Genomic DNA, 21707 nt, shown 5'->3' with positions numbered 1-21707 from the left:
GCCGAGACTCGGCCGAGTGTCATGACAATTGCAGCATTCTGCGATTTCACTTGCACATATAATAAGGCCGAGAAAAAATTGGTGATGGGAGCTGCCCCATAGAGTATCAGCGGTCCGAGTGCTATGTGATGTTTTATCGCATAGCACACGTCCATATTCCTTGCTAGTGTGACTCCGGCCTTAAGCAAATTATGTGTCTTTTGAGAGGGTGAGAGGGACCTACTTTGTCAGACACATCTTAACAGGTTTTAATGACACAAATTGACAAGATAGTCCTGTAATTTTAGTATGTAAATTTCATGTAGCTTTATATTTGACAATAATTTTAAAATACTTTTTATATTTGATGTTATCCCATATTTTACGTCATATAGATGTATCAAGGTATAACATCCATAACATGCTACACTATGCTAATATTATAGAATGTATACTGCTGCCAGTCATTGACTTTGTTAGTGTCCAAATATTACTTATGAAAGTTCAGTGCGCCAAACCTCGAACATGCATTTAAAGAATATTAGATTTGTAACGTACTTTCAGCAAAGCAAATACATAAGGCAAAATGATTAAATAGAAATATAGTCATTGCCGATGTGGAAATGTGATCTATGTGTCACCTAAAATTTAACTTCAGTGTTTTCTTGTGTTATTTTCAGTGTGCACTGATCAAGAGTTCCGAGAAATTGCTAATCGACTAAGAGACTGGTTTAAAGCACTACATGAAAGTGGATTCCAGAAAAAGAAAACCAAATCTACTTCTAGACCAGAAAGAAGCAGTAAGAAATCATTTTTATTCCGTTATGACTACCAGAAAATCATTGAATCTTTTGAAGCTCAAATTCACTGGGTTTGATTTATTTTTCTCAAAAATTAATTTTCAGCAAATAAAATAATCAAAATGTGCAGCATAGCCTAGCCTTAAACTGCCTAGAAAAGATGTGTAATATACTGAGGTCTCTTGGGGCTGCATTCAACCTTTTTAGAGATCTTAAACACAAATAGAGCAGTAGAAATGTCAAAGTGACCTGACTATATAAATGGATGGTAACTGCTGGTAGCCAACAGTTAACGGTCCAAAAATTGTTTCTTTTTGGGGGCAGATGACTGTGTTGCCGGTTTTCATATATAATTAGTGCAGAGGGAAGAATAGATAGCTTTTTCACAAGGGAATGTGCAAAATGTGCCCTGTTGGAGGAGTATTAAGAGTATCAAGAGGTTTGTCCTTTGCTAAATGAAGAAATAATAGCTTTTTCACAGACTGTCCAAAAATTATCTCAACAGACAGCAATAAGTTACCTGCTCAGATACAGAAGTAGCTATGTTAATTTCTTAACAAACCACACAAAAATTGCCTCCATTTTGCAATCTGCTAGAGGTTTGCTATTTGCAAAATGAATAAATAATGTCATATTCTTTAGTCATGCAAAAATTATCCATTTATTTAGGTAGCAGAAAGAAGTCAAGAAGCAATGGCTTCTCAACTAGGAGTGAAAAAATTAGTGTTTTTATGGGGGGGGGGGGAAACACCCATTTTTGCTTTTATAGCCAGTGTCTAAAAGCATGGCTATACAATAATCATCCCTTTGCTACATGGTAATGCCTGTCATTTCACAAGCATTTCAGCATACATCTTTCCATGCTCGCTAGCAGGACTGAGGTCCTCCTTGGTTCACTTTTCACACTCATCATTGTCATTTTCACTCAGCCTATGTACAGTCATGGCTGAAAGTGTTGGCACCCTAGAAATTGTTACAGAAAATGTAGTATTTCTCACAGAAAATGATTGCAATTACACATATTTTGTTATACATGTTTGCTTCATTTGTATGTATTGGAACAACACAAAAAAAACAGGAAAAAAAGCAATTTGGACATAATTTCACGCAAAACCCCCAAAATGGGCTGGACAAAATTGCTGGTACCCTCAGCGTAAAAAATAAGCCACAGAAATACATGGTAATCTCAGCATTTTTTCTACAAGGCACAAAACATACAAAAAAATCTGTTTCTAAACAAAGTCTAAGGCCTTTTTGAGATGTCCATTTTTCACGTATGGTATGTGTTCTATCCCTTTTTTCACAGATAGAGCACATTCCCATTGTAGTTTAAGGGATTACTTACACGTCTATGGTTTTTTTTTTAGACCAAGGGTCCTCAAAATAAAGAATGGCAATATGTTAATTTTTTATCTAAGTTGTGGATGAACCTCATTTAAGCAAGTCTTTGTGTCCATGAAAAACTGCTGTCATTGACTGCTAGAAGAAGCTTAAGAAACCTCCATCGTTTTTTATTGCATACGACAAAAATGTTAAAAATACTGATGGTAAAAACAGACATGAGAAATCAAACATTGATGAAAATCTATTTTATTTTTTTAGTTTATGAGAAAAACTGACAACAGAATTAGGCTTAAAAGTATAAAAAAGCAGCTCTTCATGTCACTAAATAAAAAATGTGTTTATTTGTCAAGCAAACTAAAAAAAAGGGTAGAGCTATTAAACCACGATGTGTGCAAAATCACTTAAAGCTGTGTCATTTGAGATTAAAACCATTCAATTTCTAGGGTTTTAGTACTGAAATGTTTAATCCTTTAAGGACGTTAAACAGATGTCTGCAGTGCAAGGTGCATCGGCCCCATAACCACAATGTTTTATAGCACAGTTTATATTTTATATAATTTTATTGCAGCACAATACAGACATGTTTTTATTAAACACCTTACAGAAATAACATTTATATTACGTTTACACGCTTTCATTTCTGTACTAAAGTGAATATAAAAGATATACAGTAATTCTGCACGAGACATTTGGCACATAAATATGGTAATGTGTGTGGTTATCTTTTATTACTTTTGAGAAAATGATGTTACTGACCCATTGAGTACTAAATAACTTTTGTTTATCTGCCTCCTAGGGTTTGATACTAGCATTCTGCCAATTTGCCGGGATTCTCTTGGGTGGATGTTTAATAGACTCGATCGGAATTATGACCTGCTGCTGGATCAGTCTGAGCTCGGAAGCATTTATATTGACAAGAATGAGCAGTGTACAAAGGCTTTCTTCAATACATGTGACACATACAAGGACAGTTTAATATCAAACAATGAGTGGTGCTACTGCTTCCAGCGACAGCAAGGTAAGCTCAAAGATATTTGTAGACATGGGGAGTGTTTTTTCAAAAGCTCAATGTAGTATTGCATAGAGAACAATACTGAGATTAATACATTGTATCGCAGACCATTGTAAATAACAAATCTTAAAAATTCTACAAAATCTTCTTAGAGTGATTTTCACGTACTAACATCAAGTATATGGTTTTAATTGTTTAATATAATTAAGTAATCTATATTATTTAAATAAAATTTCATATGGTAATGGTTTAAAGGGAATCAGTCAGCAGGTTTTAGCGATGTTATCTGAAAGCAACATAACATAGAATGTGTCACTTACTGGGCTGCTTGGTGTTGTTTTTATAGAAAATCTGTTTTGTCTAATAGATGTAGCAGATCTAAGTAGTGATGAGCGAATATACTCGTTACTCGAGATTTCCCGAGCATGCTCGGGTGACCTCCGAGAATTTTTTAGTGCTTGGAGATTTAGTTTTCCTCACCTCAGCTGAATGATTTACATCTGTTAGCCAGCTTGATTACATGTGGGGATTTCCTAGCAACCAGGCAACCCCCACATGTACTTATGCTGGCTAACAGATGTAAATCATTCAGCTGCGGCAATGAAAACTAAATCTCCGAGGACTAAAAAATACTTGGAGGACCCCTGAGCATGCTCGGGAAATCTCGAGTAACGAGTATATTTGCTCATTACTAGATCTAAGTCTTCTGCTATGGGTATAACCACATCCACCCACACCCCTGAGTGGCAGCTTCATGGGTCTACCCTATGCATTGTGAGCATGCTGCCAATCCGTGGTGGGGCGTGGTTGCACAGATTAGTAGTCCAGCAGTGTTAATCTCCTGCTGATAAAACACTGTATTTAAACTACAGCACACATCCTAATAGGTGACACATAGCTGGAATCAGAGTATTGTGCCCTATATTGTTGCATTACAAAGACTGTTCCTAAAATTGGTGATTTAGTCACCTGGGATATTTTATTATACTCCAAAATGGAAATAACAATGGAGCATATTTATCAATACTGCCTAACATTTAGATAATGAACTTAGACTAGACAGTATGAAAATTCTCTAAATTTATTAACCCCTTTCCGACATCAGGCATAAGAGTTTGCCGATGTCGGACTCCCCGTTTTTCAGTGCAAATTGTGATAGGATTGTGTTACATTTAGCTTAAAAAATCTCCCCACACTGAGCTGAAACACTTAAAGCACCACTTCAGTATTTTTTTTTTATTGCAGTGCTGGAGTGGTGCTGCTAATCTAAGTTCTCTGACCCTAGTGTCACATTTATCAGTTGCCGTTTTCACCTTTTATCTATGCTGCTCATATCAGTCTCCAGCAGGTTGTGACCTGCCGGATCACCCCAGTGTTTGCTGAAGAAATCTACAGTGGGTATGGAAAGTATTCCGACCCCTTTACATTTTTCACTCTTTGTTTCATTGCAGCCATTTGGTCTGACATGCACTGTGACCTGTGAGGTCTTATATAGACAGGTGTGTGCCTTTCCAAATCAAGTCTTACCAGTTTAATTAAACACAGCTGGACTCCAATGAAGGAGTAGATCCATCTCAAGGAGGATCACAAGGAAATGGACAGCATGTGACTTAAATATGAGTGTCTGAGCAAAGGGTCTGAATACTTATGACTATGTGATATTTAACTTTTTCTTTTTTAATAAATTAGCAAAAATGTCTGCATTTGTTTTTTTCAGTCAAGATGGGGTGCAGAGAGCACATTAATGAAATGAACTTTTCTGAATTTACCAAATGGCTGCAATGAAACAAAGAGTGAAACATGTAAATGGGTCTGAATACTTTCCGTACCCACTGTAAAAGTCACAACTCAATATAAGTCTATGAAAACCAGAATGAGACCAGAACAAGGGTTTCACAGACTTACATTGAGAGCTTGTGACTGTTACAACCTCTGACTTCCGGTATGTCAGATCATTTGCAGATTCCCATGTTACAGAATTGCAATTTACCAGTAATAACCGGATGTTATAATGTAGCTCCATCAGAGCATTCAATTTTTTTGCACCCATAGATGTGAATGGCTGCGTCTCTGATTTGTGGAAGAAACTAGTACATGCTGAGATTTTTTTTTTTACACATATCAGTAAGTGAAAACAATCTTTCATCTGAACTGCCCCATTAAATAACATTGGTCCGAGAGCTATCTGTTCTTTTCATGGATATGTCACTCTGGCTGAAAATACATTCATGTAAACGAGTCATTAGAATGAGAGCTATGAATCACAAAAGCCTGGTATGATGTAAATATGCATATTCATAAATACTTGACTATTCACAGATCCCCCATGTCAGACTGAATTTAACAACATTCAGAAGCAGCAAGGATTAAAAAAGCTTCTTGGTGAGTTACTAGTTAGTTGGCAAATGTTTTTATTATTATTTCTTTCTATTTTAAAACAAGTTATTCTACACTTTTCTGTTACTTATTTCCTTTTATTTTTTTAGGGTGGGATTTATCAATTTATACATGTTGTGGGAGGAAACTCATGCAAATACAAAGAGAACATACAATCTGGTTGCAGATGTTGTCCTTGGTGGAATTTGAACCTAGGACCCCATTACTGCAGAGCAACAGTGGTAATCACTGAGCCACCGTGCTAGGTTGGCCATTTTCTCTTGTCAATGCAATTTTCTTCACAAACTGATCAGCACTTTTGTCCATATGGCTGCTGGTGGAAGAGCATGTGAGCTGACCAGTCTATAAGTGTTCTCCAATAGTAAAACACATCACATGGGAAAGCTGCTTTTCCACTGGAGGCGGCAGGAGTACACGTCTGGTAATGCTCCTTCACCAGCAGCCATTTTATGCACAGAAGGGTTGGTCGGTTTGTGAGGAAAGTGGCCCTAAAAATAAAAAGTGGCCAAACCCTTCAAACATTTGACAGTTATGTCCTTCTATAAAGTCTACTTTTCTGTCATGTGAAGCCTGGTGTAGTGATGATTATTATCACAATAACTATTATTTTTATTTCTAAAAGGTTACTATATCCCAGCCTGTGATGAAGATGGCTACTACAAATCAGCTCAATGTCATGGAAGCGTTGGTCAGTGTTGGTGTGTTGATAGATATGGAAATGAAGTTACCGGATCCAGGAAAGCAGGATCCGCAGAGTGTGGTATTTACTTTTAATATCTATATTCTAAGCCTAAGCAAAACTTTATTTAAAGATAACTTACTGTTCATACAACCTCAGAAGATGACAGAACTCCACTGATCTATGGATCTTCTGGCATTTAAATCCTCCCGTCAAAGTTGTTATCCTCTTAATATATCGCAATCATCATATTATATAACACTGTGTTCTTACAATTGCTCATTTTGCCTTTTTACCTAGCTAATTCTTCCCTGTCCACTAGATCAATGACATCACATGATTAAAAAATCTGAATTCTTCTAAGCCCTATGTAGTAACAAGAGGTCAATCTTCTGAGCAGATTTCATGAGTTACTGCAAAAGTCTATGGCGGGGGAAGGAAGAGAAGCTGGGTCAGAAGTTGAAGAGGGGGAATATTAAATCTGGGAAAAGATAATTCCTCTTTCTACATACAGCTGCAAAAAAAAGAGAAGAAAAGAATTAGCTGGGTAGAAAGGCAAAATGAGCAATTGTAAGTACACAGTGCTATATAATATGATGACTGCAATATATTAAGTGGATAAAAACTTTGATGGGAGTGCTTCTACTATGGACCTTATTCCTGTATGGTGCACTATACAAAATGGTAGACTTCTTTATTGAATGGCAGATAATACAGGTAATACAGTGTCATACATCAACTAATGGAGCAGTAGGAAGAGTATGCAACTATACAAGCTCTTTACACATAACTCTGTTATGTGTGAAAGCCCTTTGAGACTGAAAATAAGTTGATTATTTACATAAGTAATGTCAGAAGGTCCAAAGATTTTTTTTCCAGAGTTTTTTTGTAGATATTATAAGCTAAATATGTAAAGAATATATATGTTTCTTGTCAATAATACACAATATAAAACATTAATTTGTAATGTTTTTAATGACAGGTACTGATTCAGAAACATCAGGAGATTTTGGAAGTGGGGACTTTCATGACTGGTCAGATGATGAGGATGACGAAGAAATGATGAACGATGAAGATGAAATTGATGACGATGATGAGGATGAAGGGGGAGATGATGAGGATGAAGAAGATGAGGATGGATATATTTGACACAACATAAAACAAAATTCATTATATTTTTCATGTCTACAAGAAAAGACATCACTTAGGAAAAACCTTTTGCTCATGCCACCGCCAAGATAAAAGGATTTGAAAATTAAAAACAGAAATAAACAGCAGACAACGTGTATATTTTGTATGATCATACCAAGTAAGGCTGGAGTCATAGACTTTTGTTTCATTTATGTGCGTTTGAGCTTTTTGTATGCATTTAACAAGAAGACAACACATTGGAGGTACAAACTGACGATAGACAACTGATACCCACACAACAATTTTGAAAAATATAGTTTTAGCGTAAAGGTCACTGGTCATGACTTGGACATATATGGGTCTTCTATATGGAAATTAAGATATACCACCTAAAAGTAAGAACTAGGTATAGGAGTAAACCAGTCAATCCAAAATGTCAGCATATGTTTACAGCTTTCCCCAGAAGATGCAGAAGTCCAGAAATGTGTTAGTTTATTCAGCTTCTAGAGTTGTTATTATTTTATCTTTTCTTTGTTTATGTTAGAATCATAATATGGATTTTGTTAGTCGTTCAGCATGATAATACATATGCTACACTGTAGGTAATGCATAATCTAAAGGTACCGTCACACTAAGCAACGTCGCCAGCGATCTGTGACGTTGCAGCGTCCTAGGGAGCGATATCGCTGTATTTGACACGCAGCAGCGATCAGAATCCCGCTGTGAAATTGCTGGTCGCTGCTAGAAGGTCTGCACATTATTTGGTCGCTAGGTCGCCGTGTATCGCTGTGTTTGACAAGCAAAAGCAACCATACCAGCGATATTTTACACTGGTAACCAGGGTAAACATCGGGTTACTAAGCGCAGGGCCGCGCTTAGTAACCCGATGTTTACCCTGGTTACCAGCGTAAAATGTAAAAAAACAAACAGTACATGCTCACCTGCGCGTCCCCCAGCCTCTGCTTCCTGACTCTTACTGATCGCCGGCCCTAAACTGAAAGTGAAAGCACAGCGGTGACGTCACCGCTGTGCTGTTAGGACCGGAGCTCAGTCAGTGTCAGGAAGCAGAGGCTGGGGGACGCGCTGGTGAGTATGTACTGTTTGTTTTTTTAACTTTTACGCTGGTAACCAGGGTAAACATCGGGTTACTAAGCGCGGCCCTGCGCTTAGCAACCCGATGTTTACCCTGGTTACCCGGGGGCCTCGGCATCGTTGGTCGCTGGAGAGCGGTCTGTGTGACAGCTCTCCAGCGACCAAACAGCGACGCTGCAGCGATCGGCATCGCTGTCGCTATCGCTGCAGCGTCGCTTAGTGTGACGGTACCTTAAGAGTGTTAACCGAGCCACATAATCAGCATTGCTCTGCCTGGATGCAACATGTGACGGACTATGATTTGTGATGGTTGGGATTAGAACAGAAAGGTTTATTATTCAAATGTAAATAATAAAATATATTCATCCTGTCTTCTGCCATAAAAATTACTACATATGTATTTTTTCTACTGTGGTTAAAAAATACATATATGAATTGAAATAAACTCTTTTTGTACAAACCAAATGTTAGAAACATAAGTTAATCTACTGCATATATTCTTGAAGTACAGTACGTTCTCTTTCAACATTAAAGATTACACAAAAAAATTTTAAAAATGTTTGCCTTTGAAGTTAGGTCAGGCTACAGCAATCTGTGGCTTTGATTTTCTTCAAAATATACTAATTCTAGTAAACCCTTTAGTATAATGCCCATTGACAACCCTACAACTGACTTTGTTAAAGCAGCCAACTATGTTCTCACCATTATAGTGTATTTTTTATACAATCACCGGATGCATGTGGGAGCTATATATATATATCCTAACAAAGTTGCTAAAGGCAGTTGAGAGGGTCTGTATACAATGCTCAGGAACAGTGTGCCTTGCAACTCATTCCAAAAATATTATAAAATATATATTTTTCAGGAGGCACATTCACATTCAGAAGGTTTTTGATTAGGGATTTAGGTTGCCTGATGCTGTAAAAAATACTGTAATAAATACTGAGTAATTCTCTACAGTAAATTCATCATTTCTTCCTATGTTACTATGTTACTATGTAAATGTATCGCTTGATTTATTTTCTGTACATCCTACAAAATTTAAGGAAGCAAATTTTATTTCTTGATACTGATGTTATTTTAACTTAAAAATGCAAATGTATTTGTGATTAGGATTGCCAAAAATCTTTTGAATAAAACATTTTCTTTATATCTTTATTCTCAAACAAGTTAAGCCTCATGCACACAGTGAAGGAACATTCGCACTGCAATATAATTGTGAATGCTCGTTTCACTTTTATCTTAACATGTAAACAGGCTGATGATGATGACCACCCAATGAATGAGCAAAACGTTCTTTCATCGGGTGAAATGATCTTTTGTGCAGCACAATAAATTAATTGCTTTTGATGGTGCATTGTCCTCTGTAAACAGGGCTCGCACTGCTGAGAACCATGGCAGCCTATGTGCACTGAACCATCTAGTAGAGATCTCACAGTGCGCATTATTTACTTTGGTCTGCCTAGGTAAATAGACGTTCAAATAATCGGTAAAAGTTTACGATCGGTGGTCGTATCTTGCAAACTGTCAGTCCATGTAAAAGAACCTTTAGGCCATGCATAATGAGTCTGTTGCAGGACATGATATCATACTTTACATATTATATTTTAATGTTTCCATAAAATAGCATTAAATTGAACATGTCAGATTCATTTTTTTAAGTTTCGTATGAGTCTATTTCTAAAAAGAAATGGGATATATTTCTCCTAAATTTCAGTTCTCTAATTTAGCCTGAAATGGTTCAGTGACTTAAAGGGAACCTGGCATGTAAAATAACAATATCAACCTGCAGATATGAGGTTAATATGCAGGTTAATAGCATTGTTACACTGTGCGGCACCCTCACTGAGCGCCCCACTGCTGGGAGGACTTTAGCTATCTTAAGCAGTGTACGGCTTCCAGTCATAGGAGTGGCGCCGGCATATTTTCAGTCACCACTCCTTGTATAGTGAGCGGTGGCTGTAAGTGCACCCTGGCACTGACTGACAGCCAGCTCAGCATTAGGGCCAGCTATCACTCAGTGCCGAGGTGTACTTACAGCTTCTGCTCTCTATACACAGAGTAGTGACTGAAACCACCCCTTAGACTGGAAGCCGAATGTTGCCAAGGCACAGTGGCAGAATAGAGTTCATTTTCTCCCAGCAGCAGGGTGCTCATTGAAGGTACCGCATGGTGTCAGAATAAACCTGCAGATTAACTCCATATCTGCAGGTTAATAGCGTTATTTTAACTTTTTGTATAATCCTCTTTTGGCCTTGTGCATGAGGCATAAAACTTAAGTTTGTTGGTCAAATCTGGTCAAAGAGGCAACTAGAGGAATAGTGAAACTGTACTTGACGTATTTAGATTTTCATTTTTATTTTTTCCACATTATTCACTGATTTAGCATTATGTGGGGTGCCTTGCACAATGAATATAAAGAGAATGTTATTAGGCATGAGCTAAACAAACACTTTCCCTATTACCATAGAGCTGCTGAGAAGCAGATATGTGCCCTTTTTATTGTTCTGTAGCCTCCATGTAAAATGGATAATGCTTATGATTACTGTGTATGTTTGCATTTAATCGTTATGAGTATAAAGCTTTCTTTAATCACTATATTTATGTTAGCATGTTGTTTCATTGTGAAGAACTTTAATAAAACTCCACTACCTTCTTGTATACAGAAATATATCCAAAATAACATGGGAGCAACACAGCATCTCAGCACAGTTGGGCTGTTACTTTCCAAGTCGATACCCTGGAAATGTTTATCTTAATTTTTGCATTATTGCAACAAAGAGTTAGTTTGAATTGAAAAGTATTCTTGACTAAATTTAATGTTTATCTTATGTATAATTGAGAAAATACATTTTCTTTTATACAGTTTATGTATAGTTTGCAAAATAAAGACTCTTGTAACCAACTGAGGTTGTTTTCTCTAGGTTTTAATATATGTAAAATGCATGATGTTGGTCTAAATGTATTCTCCAGTTTTGGTAAAGACAAATCAATAAGGATTGATTTTTTCCTACTATGACAATTTTTTAAATTTATTCAGTTGTTCTTTTATGTCACATACATATAAAGAGTTGAATCTACATAGCAGTGAAAAAAATCATACTTCAACTTTGGAAATTGAGATTTCATACTTAAAAATAACTATTGACAGAGAAATATAATCTAAAAATTGAAGTTCAAATAATTGTTAAAAAAAGAGAAAGGAACCCTGCGATGACCTTATGAGTGTGCAACATGCGTAGTAAACTGGGTACATCAGCTATACTAAATTAAAATAAATCCATATAAGACCAGGAACTCTTAGCTTGAGATATATAACATTGATATTAGAGGGGTTGTCCAGTCCAAATCAATAAGTCTGCAGTTACTCCGTGAATGAATCTACGTGGTACACACACTGTGCACTACTGGGCTTCACCAGTTTCTGACCTGGGAACGGAGAGTATGTATGAGTTACACATTTGTCTAGTGGGTGAGGCCTCGCTCCATACAGTTGGATTGAGCGAGGCCGCGTCCCGGCTGACCAGTGAATTGCAGGCTTGCTATGAGCGCCGACCACAGGCGTGGTGCTCACAGCAAGCCGGCATCCATAACCATAGAGGTCTCAAGGTTACTATGCCGACGCATCACTGACACCCGATCATGTGACGGGGATCGGCGATGCGCGCATTTCCGGCCTGATGGCAGGAAACACCGGTTAAATGCCGCTGTCGGCATTTGACAGCAGCATTTAACTAGTTAATAGCGGCGGGTGAATTAAGATTTCACTCGCCGCTATGGTGGGCACATGTCAGCTGTTCAAAACAGCTGACATGTCCCGGCTTTAATGCGGGCTCAGTGCCGGAGCAAAGCAGGGGATCCGACCTCCACAGTAATAGTACGGCGCAGGTCGGTAAGGGGTTAAATAAGAATTTTATATGCTACAGTATAATCTGTTATTAATATTTTTAGATTGTGTATGATAAATATTTTGTAAAAAATGTTTTGCAGGAGATTAGGCGGTTGAATTACTATGAAATATATTATCTTTAGGTCAAATTTTATATTTTATTTTATCATGATATTGATATATTTTATATATGTTTACATTTATATATTGCACATTTTATATTTTATGTCACTTTATTTTTTGATCATTTTTGGACTATTGATTTTTTTTTCGTCTTGGTTTTATTGCTGCATTTCTGACAGCTGACCGCTTGTTACCAAGGGTTGATTGACATCATTGAATGCTTCCATCCCATTGGTCACTACCCTTATTTAATGTGTCACTTCCTACACTGTCTATAAATCACCTGAGGAAGGTAGCAGCCCGCTGCTGAAACGCGTAGTGGTTCAATAGCAGTTTGTTCACCACTAATCTATTGCAGTGTGCTCTATAGCCATAGCAGTCATTATATTGACCACATTTTTCCAAATAAAGGTTTATTAATAATGATTCACATGATTCATGGTCATTATTGGTGGGCATAGAGATTTACATATATATGTTTTTTTCTGTATCGTCACTTATAAATAGAGAGCAAGAGCTTGAGTGGTTGGACCCACATGCTTTTACTTATGTTTTAACTTTTTGTAATTGTGTGCCAATAAAGTTTTTCTTATATTATCATTTAACTTCTAGTATGCATATTGTACAGTAGTGCTTTTTTTTCTACTGGTCTCAGTAGTCGCCCTGTGACATGATTGTCGGGTACCGATGGGTTGATATAGCAGGGGTCTGTTTAAGACTTAGAAGGAAAAAGTCAGCTCATGGTAATAGTTTATTTCTTTCTGGAGCTTGGAGCAGTGTCACTGCGAAAAATTGAAACAACCACGGTAGTTTAGGAAAGGATTATGGATGAAGGATGGACAATGATTTTGATGTAAATATGTTTTTATAACTTTACCAACAAAGACAAAGATTTTATATCCATGGAGAAGGATCCAGTCTGTTGAAGACTCCCATGCCATTAAAGCCCAGCTTGTGGCAGAGCTTCAAACGAGACAGTGATTTTTCCTATATACAGCAAGCCCGATGTACGAAACGTTAAAATTAATCAACCCAATCAGTAAACTGTGTAAAAAAAATCTAAATTCCACAATTGCATGTACTTGGTAGCTGCAACACTGCAAAAAATGCAGTAAAAAGCAATCAAAATATAATATCTATTCCCAAAAAAACAAAAGCAAATCTACCTCTCAAATAAATAAGCCCTCACGCAGCTCCATCAGCCGAAAAAAAGAAAATGTTGCAAGTCTCAAAAAAATGACACACTCCAAATTTTTTTTCTTTACACATTTCCAATTTTTTTTGCTACTAAAATAATTTAAAAAAAATGGAAAAGTTTGGTATCCCTGTAATTATACTGAACTGGACAATCATAACACTTAGATCACTTTTACCACACAACGTATGCCATAAAAACATTTCCCAAAAAAATAATTACATTTCACTGCACTTGGAATTTTGTTCCCATTTTCCAGTACACTATGTGGTAAGATAAATAAGCCCTTACAGTATATGTCTGTGGATGGAAAAATAAAAAAAAAAGTTATGGCTCTTAGAAGAAGGATAGAAAAGAATGAAAACACAAACATAGAAATTGACCATGTCGGGAAAGGGTTAATATTCTTGACTTTGGACGGGATATACATTATATTACATAATGTATATTCTAGCATTTGCCAATTATCTCTTTTATGAAACTGTTCCAAGTGTCTAGGTAATGCTATGCTCTTAAAGCAGGGGTTTACTGGGGGTTCTAGAAAATGTACCTACTCTAATTAGCTGATCATAGTGGCAGTGGCCTTTAGAGAGGCAGTCAGAATTTCTGGCTGCAACACTTTAGGGAGGCAGGCGTAATGTCATTAGCTAAAGTTGGTGACATATTATGAAAATAGATTTAAGAAATCATATTTGTTTCATTGTTCATATTTCACCAAAAACATGACACTCAAAATCTGAATATTACATTTAAAAAAATCTATATATTTAATAACTTGTTTACATTTACAAAAGCACATATGGCTTGGAAATTTGTACATTTGTACAAAAAATGAAAATGATGCTTATTATAAAATAAAATGACCTCCAAATCAATTCAGTCTAGTGCTATAGCAACAATTGTTAGTATTCTATTTTAGAGTTTTTGGCTCTATTTGTATTGCATTCATCTTTTCAATTCTGTTTAAGATAGAGGATTCTTCAGAAAGAAATTGCTAGACTCCTGCAGATTTCATGACAGCAGTTGAACTTCTCATTCATCACAGAGCCCAGGTAACATGTGCAACCCATCTGCTCCAGGGTCACTCTCTCTACATTCAGACTTGATGGTATGCGATTTTGCCCTTGGAGAAATGTAATGACCTTTTCCTCAAAATAGACTTTTTATTTCCCATTGTGTTTTCTTAAGTAAAATTGAAAAATACCATCTGAGAGCTATATTTTATCTTACAATACATGTCATATTTTCTAATCCGTTGTAGCGTGTCCTTACAACACTTATTAAAGCAACCTCAATCTGTTAAGATATTTTAGAATATTTTAGAATCCCTATTGCAAAGTATAAAGTATTCGTGTAAATGTATTTATATATAAAGTATAGTTTTTAATAAATCATTTGTTGCCACTTATAATCATTAAATATCAGTTTCAACTGTTTCTGAAAAGTGTTGACAGGTAATTAATTTAATTATGCTTTAGTACTTCACAATATTAGCTATACATGACTACTGTACATTTAATGACAAATTACTACATATTTAAAGGTTTACTTTTGCATATCAGGATAGACTTACATTCATATAAATACATTTATGAAAACCTCAAAATATTTACTTATTTTGTAAGTATTTTGATCATATTTTTTCATCAGTATTTGTAAGACAAAACCAGAAGTTGGTCAAAAATATGATAATCATTTGTCTGTGTGTAATTCACATTTTACATTTACATAAGTCTATTTAAAACTTTATCAAGTGAAATATGTTATTTTTGGTAACATTAAAATAACATATTAATCATTAAATAAATTTTACCTCTAATGAAATTGGAAAATACAGTTAACTAAATTGTACAAAATATTTTTCCTGAATGACAACAATAAAAGATTTGGAAACATTTAGGATTTGGGCAGATAAGAGTCAAATTCTTTGTAGTTAGAGTACATGTATTGTAAGTCCACCTTGGTCAATATTTTGCATTAGTATTCATAAGCCATAATTAGGGCTTGGTCCAAAACATTGAGGAGGCATAAATATTTTCAATATACCAAAAGACATAACGGACTATAAAACACCCCCAAAATTTTGGGGTGAAAAATAGGAAACATTTTTTTTATATAATATGCTGGTGCATCTTATAGTCTAATTTTTCTATAGTCTTCCGGGGTTGGCCAATGTGGTGGAGCACAGTCCCAGGAGGTCAGATTGCTGCTGCAGGAATCTGATGGTGGCATAAGTGTGGCAAATCTGTGGAACCCAGGGCTGGGAAGAGGGGTTGTTCGGTGATGCGAGGCTATGGTGGGCCCCAGGTTTTAAGAAAATGTCCACTTCCTATTGTTTTTTAGTGTTGTGGAGTTTGGGAAAATGGCTACCAGAGATCTCAGCTTCCCACTCCTGCTGCCAGCTTCCTGCAGCAGTGACCCAGTTTCCTGGGATATCGCTCCACCGCAGCCACCACCACCGATAAGCTACATTCGGATTACAAGACACAACCCCATTTTTGATCCAAAATATAGCCTAAGCATATGCATAGGAAATTTAATATCCCTACTGCCAAGTCCATATTTACAGTTGATATTTGCTCTGACACTTACATTTAATATTGAAGTTCCATTTAATATGGTCATGTAAGTGCAATATCTTTGAACTTCAAATGTATTTGCAATAAAAATATACCTTTTTGTAAAAATGTTATCAGTATTCATAGCACAAGAGATCGATTCAATTCATAGAGACATTGAGAATCAACTTCTCATATTTCCTGAAATTCATATGTCCCCACTAATTCAAACAGTTTGCAATAGTTTTTTTGCAGATTGCCCCAAATTATAAAAAATGCCCAGTGCCTCTTCTGAGGAGTCATGGGGGGGGCTAATGCAAATGTAGATAGAAATCCCACTTCAGAGCAACTGACCTCACTGACTAGCCAATGCCAGACATCCAGGACTAGCAATGTTGAGTCGCTGGTGGCCCTGGGAAAGTAAAATACAATGTGGATTGTTATTTTTTTTTTAAACTGCAGCCGGGGCAGAACATTATCTGAAAGGGAATAATTCCTTTAAGGCTATGTGCGCATGTTGCGTAATTTATTGCAGAAATTTCTGCAAGGTTTTTGCATCTCTTGGAAGCAAAAATGTTGCGAAAAATTCTGCTGCATTTTTGCATGCTTTTTTTTCTCTGCATTCAATGGTTCAAAAACGCAGGCAAAAATGCACAAAGAATTGACATGCTTCAGATTTAAAAGCACAGCAAATACTGAAAGGAAAAATACTGATCATGAGCACAGCACTTCAGGATTCTCATTGACTTTACTGGCATAAGGATTCCATAGCTTTTTGGACCAATTCCGCATGAAAAAAACACATAAAAAATGCATCGTGTGCACACAGCCTAGGGTTACACTTGTGTTCAAAATGTATGCTAAACAAAAAAAACAGCAGTGGCAGTCCAAGGGGTACCAAGAGGTAAAAGATCACCCATACTATGGAAAAAAATGTGGGAACACCACCACCACTTTGAGCAGCAATCATCCCAGTACTATTTGTAAGAAAAGCAGGTCACAATTGGCCTACTTTACCTCTGGCAAATTTATCGGTGGGGATAAAGTGGAGAACGTAATCGAATATATGTCACAACACTCATCTCATTCACAGCTGGATGATGTGGCCTCTTACAGTGACAACATGAGTTGGAGTCAGTGTTCTGCTCAGTCCACCTCCTCCACCATCATAAGTCTTAATGTTATACAGAGTGGAATTTCATTTATGCCAATAAAATCTGTTTTTGTTCTGCATCCTAAGGAAGATGCTACACAAACTTCTTGATTTATTGGAAAACATAAACAGTCAACCTTCCTACTTGGAGGACATGAGGTCAAAGGAGTTGGAGGATCCAATGCTAACATATAGCTGTATTGCTGACTCTGTGAGTCATAATGGTAGTGCCAGTTGAAGTACTACTTTGATCCAGAGTGACTGGAATCTGGAGAGGTGGAAGGTAGTTAGAAGCTCATGCTATTTCCCACACAGAGGCAACTTTCAGGTTAAACTGTGATGATGATAATGATAATGATTCTGTGGTGGACAAGACATGGGAACCACATAGAGAGGTTAAGGAGGTGATGTCATAAAAGGAGCAAGTGTTAGCCCCAGAAATACACAGCACAGATGATGCTGCCTTAAAGATCTTCTGGGGCAATATCTGTGCATTCTTGGGTCAGCTTTGGAGAATGAAAAGCATCTTAAAGGTCTGTTGGCAATGGTGGTGAGTAGTGATGGGCGAAACTCCCGATGTTCAGGATCGGCGGGTTCACCCGAGTTTTTCTGTAAAGTTCGAGTTCGAAGCCGGAGATGACACGAACTTGCATCCGAACCCCGAACTTGGACTTTACAGATATGGGATGGGGTGGGCGGCTGTAAAAGAAAGCTTAAAATTAATAATAAACATAATTATACTTACCTGTCCAGCGACGCGTCCTCCTGTCCCACTGTCTCCCAGCCGCATCTGCTTCTGGGGCCGCTCATTACTTTCCGGCTGTATTCACTGCACTCGGCAGTCTTCATTTTTTTCCGGCAGTGTTCGTGCAGTGATGTCAATGCATGAACATTGCCAGAAAAAGTCGAAGACTGCGTTTACTGTGTGACAGCAGCCAAGAATAAAAATCAGATATAAATCTGGTATCACTGTAATCACTCCGACCCAATATATAAAGTTGCCTAATCAGTTATACCACACAAGGAACAGCGTAAAAAATAAATAAAACTAATTCTTGACATACTATTGATTTGTTAATTCTGACTCCCAAAGATTGCAGTAAGGCTCGACTCACATTTATCCCACGCTCTATGCTGAACGCTTACACCAGGTTTTCCATGTAAATCTCTGAAATTTGTGATTCAGATGGAACCCCAGAAGGAAGAATTCCTATACTGAGGCAGATCGAGGAACTGTGGACACAGTGTGTTCTATGAACTAGCGGTGTCCATCTTTTAGTGTGCATAAAATTGCAGTCAGCCAAAGTTTTGAGCACATCTGAAAAGAAGGACAACATTGAACTGAGGCCAGATGGACTCCAGAATAACTCTGCTGCCTCATTGTAGTGATTGGGTAGCTAGAAGGAATATAGAGCGCAAATAGGGTCTTATCCGAGAAAAAGGAATATTCGTGAGAGATAGTATGAATTCACTCACCTATTATGGTTGTGTAAGACACAACCACTGCACTTAGCATTGGCGGCTGCTGCAAGCCCCGGTGTGATGATCCTTTGCTAGGTGAAGAGAATGGGGCATCAGACTGCGCTGCTCGCCTGTCAGGATAATGTACCAGAGAAGTCCAAGTAGATGTAATAGAAAATAGACTTTATTTCTATGCGTTTCGTGGTGATCACACCACTTCCTCAGGACAGTCTATACACATACACATACAGGGTCTTGTATTTATAGCAAGAGAAGGCACATGGAGACGCCTTCTTTCAAAAAAACAACACACCCAGTGGGCGGGGAATCCGACTTAAACACATATTCAAACACATATGTACATTATAAAACATACGAAACTATCATGAAATATAATTGAGTATAGGACTTAAAACCATTGCTCATACATGTTAAAATCTAAATACAAAAAAACACATTAAAAAGAGTTGTAAAGCAAACGAATAACTTTTGCAAGCCGGGGAATGCTAGAACTAGAAATAAGAAATAAGTGTTAAAACATTTATTCTTTGTCAGGACCCTGCTACTGACGTTTTGAACCATTGAGCCATGGGTGGATTTGATTGGATTGTTTTGTTTAGTGGTAGTTTCACAAGAGTCTGAGAAATCAAAGATATAACAGTGGAAAACAAAAAGAAAAAAAAATCCTTGAGATCTCTTTTTTCTTTTTTTCCCTTTCTCCTCTTTTTTTTTTTTTTTTCCTCCTCCTTTCCTCATTCTCTCCCTTCTCCTCTCTTATAATGTGCAGAGCAATAATGAGCTTCTACAGGGGAACAGAGCAGAATCCATAGAAATATCCAAATCAATTGAACAAATCAGTTGCTTGTGAATCCAGAAGATCTCTTTTCTGTTGAGAGTCTGGACTCGATTAGGATTATCAAGGGGGACATGGTCAATAGGGATCACCCTGAAGGAGATCCTTTTGTTGTGATATATTGCATAATGCCTGGAAAGGCCATGCTGTAAAAATCCTTCTTTTATATTATACCTGTGTGGGTTTATTCTTTTATGCAGCGGTTGCGTTGTCCTGCCCACATATAATTTCTTACATTCACATATAATCACATAGATGACAAAACTGGATTGGCAAGTCAAATGGTATTTGATTTGAAACTCATCTGAATTTCCACTGTCTGATGAAAAAGTTTTTGCATCATGAATGAATCAATCGGGGGTGTCATCTGAATCATGTCATTCAGAGATTTAGATGGAAATCCCAATGTAAGTGCTGGATAAATGTGATCCAAAATGTTTTTTAAAATGTTCCCAACAAAAACTTCAACACAATCCACAAAAAAGCAAGTCCCCACTCAGGTCAGTCAACTGTTAATGGAAGTAAAGGGGCTTCAACATTACTGGTAGCACAGAGACTCTGGAAAAGCATAATGGCTCTCACCAAAAGAAATTCAGCAAATTCTGCACTCTCAAATCCCCTTCTCCATTCTGAGCCCCACAGGGTGCCTAAACCACATTTCAAATCCTCTTTCTCTCTGAAGAGGCAATTTGCATATTAAATTTCCCTGAGAAGCATTGCACGGTGTTAGGACTGGCGGAACCAAATAATAATTGGAGATGATATAAGATGCGTTCGCAGTCCGGGGTCCACCGTGCAGCTAAGACACCTGCTGCTTGGTAATAACAGACTATATGGTGGTATAATGTGAGTACACACACGGGTTAGCTTCAGCCGGTATGAAGGAAGCGAACCCTGTTGCGCACAGAGAGCACAAGGAAGGCAACACAGAACTCTGCCCCAAGACTCAGGGTAAGAGTCCCTCTAGATCTCTTGCGCTCGACACCGCTACTGCGGTGCCAGGGAAACTAAAGCAAATATTTTCCGCACAGGAGTGCGTGCAGCACCACTCTGGTGGATGCAACTAACCACCCTAACTAGGGCTAGGAAAGCGCATTATTTGCACACGGTGCCACTCTGGCGGTCGCTGCTAACTGGATTAGCAACTTGTGCAATTGTGCCGGATAGCACTGTTGGGCGCTAGGTAGATTTACCATTCGCGAGCAGTCAACAACACTAGGGATGGGAATTGTTATGATCCTGGTGGTAGGATCTCAAACTGACCTGACAAATATACCCTGAGTATATAGGACAAGTTCTGGGGATGTGGAAGCTATACTGAACGCAATCCTGATCCTATCCAAACACACTAAAGGCAGCTGTGGAACGTTACCTGAAAACCTAGATGTCTCGTCACAGCCTGAGAAACTGACTACCCCTAGAAAGAAAGCAAAGACCTCACTTGCCTCAGAAATATACCCCAAAGTTTTAGATAGCCCCCCCACAAATAATAACGGTGAGTCAAGGGGAAAACACAAACGTAGAGATGAAACAGATTTAGCAAATGAGGCCCGCTAATACTAGATAGGCAGAAAATAGATAGGTGTCTGTGCGGTCAGTACAAAAACTATCAAAAGTAAACCACGCAGAGAATACAAGAACCCCCACACCGACTCACGATGTGAGGGGCGCACTCTGCACCCCAGAACTAACCAGCAAGCAAAAAATCACATAAAAGCAAGCTGGGCTGAACTCATAATATAATGAGAAACGTTTTCAAGGAAATAATGAGAAACTGAACAAGCAAACTTAGCTTCTCATAGCAGGAGACTGGTCACAAGGAATATTCAGGAGAGCACAGGATAAGGACTGAATACACCGACAGCAGGCGACAAGTAAAAGTCCAGGTGAGTTAAATAGGCCCAGCCTAGCAGGAGATGAAACAGCTGAGACCAGCCAAGACCAGCCATATCGCTAAAGGCCACCAGAGGGAGCCCAAGACCAAACTCACACAGTACCACTCATGACCACAGGAGGGAGCCCGAGAACGGAATTCACAACA

The 21707-nt window shown here is 37.7% G+C and overlaps 1 protein-coding gene across 3 annotated transcripts in view; it reads left to right on the top strand.

The window, feature by feature from the left end:
• SPOCK3 (SPARC (osteonectin), cwcv and kazal like domains proteoglycan 3) overlaps positions 1–11339 on the top strand; it is a 524762-nt gene extending 513423 nt beyond the window's left edge. For 2 of the 3 annotated variants that reach the window (XM_077279469.1, XM_077279470.1), the window contains exons 7-11: positions 660–779; positions 2920–3141; positions 5455–5517; positions 6155–6292; positions 7194–11339. In XM_077279469.1, coding sequence (XP_077135584.1) covers positions 660–779; positions 2920–3141; positions 5455–5517; positions 6155–6292; positions 7194–7360 — 710 coding nt within the window. In that variant the 3' untranslated portion in view covers positions 7361–11339. The remainder of the gene's footprint in view (positions 1–659; positions 780–2919; positions 3142–5454; positions 5518–6154; positions 6293–7193) is intronic. The other variant, XR_013220006.1, reaches the window with a different exon arrangement.
• Positions 11340–21707: the final 10368 nt, after the last annotated feature.

Source organism: Ranitomeya variabilis, chromosome 1 (genome assembly GCF_051348905.1).
Source record: "Ranitomeya variabilis isolate aRanVar5 chromosome 1, aRanVar5.hap1, whole genome shotgun sequence".
In the NCBI taxonomy this organism is placed as follows: Eukaryota; Metazoa; Chordata; class Amphibia; order Anura; family Dendrobatidae; genus Ranitomeya; species Ranitomeya variabilis.
The sequence above is the reverse complement of the archived record's forward strand: the minus strand, read 5'-3'. Positions and strand labels throughout refer to the sequence as shown.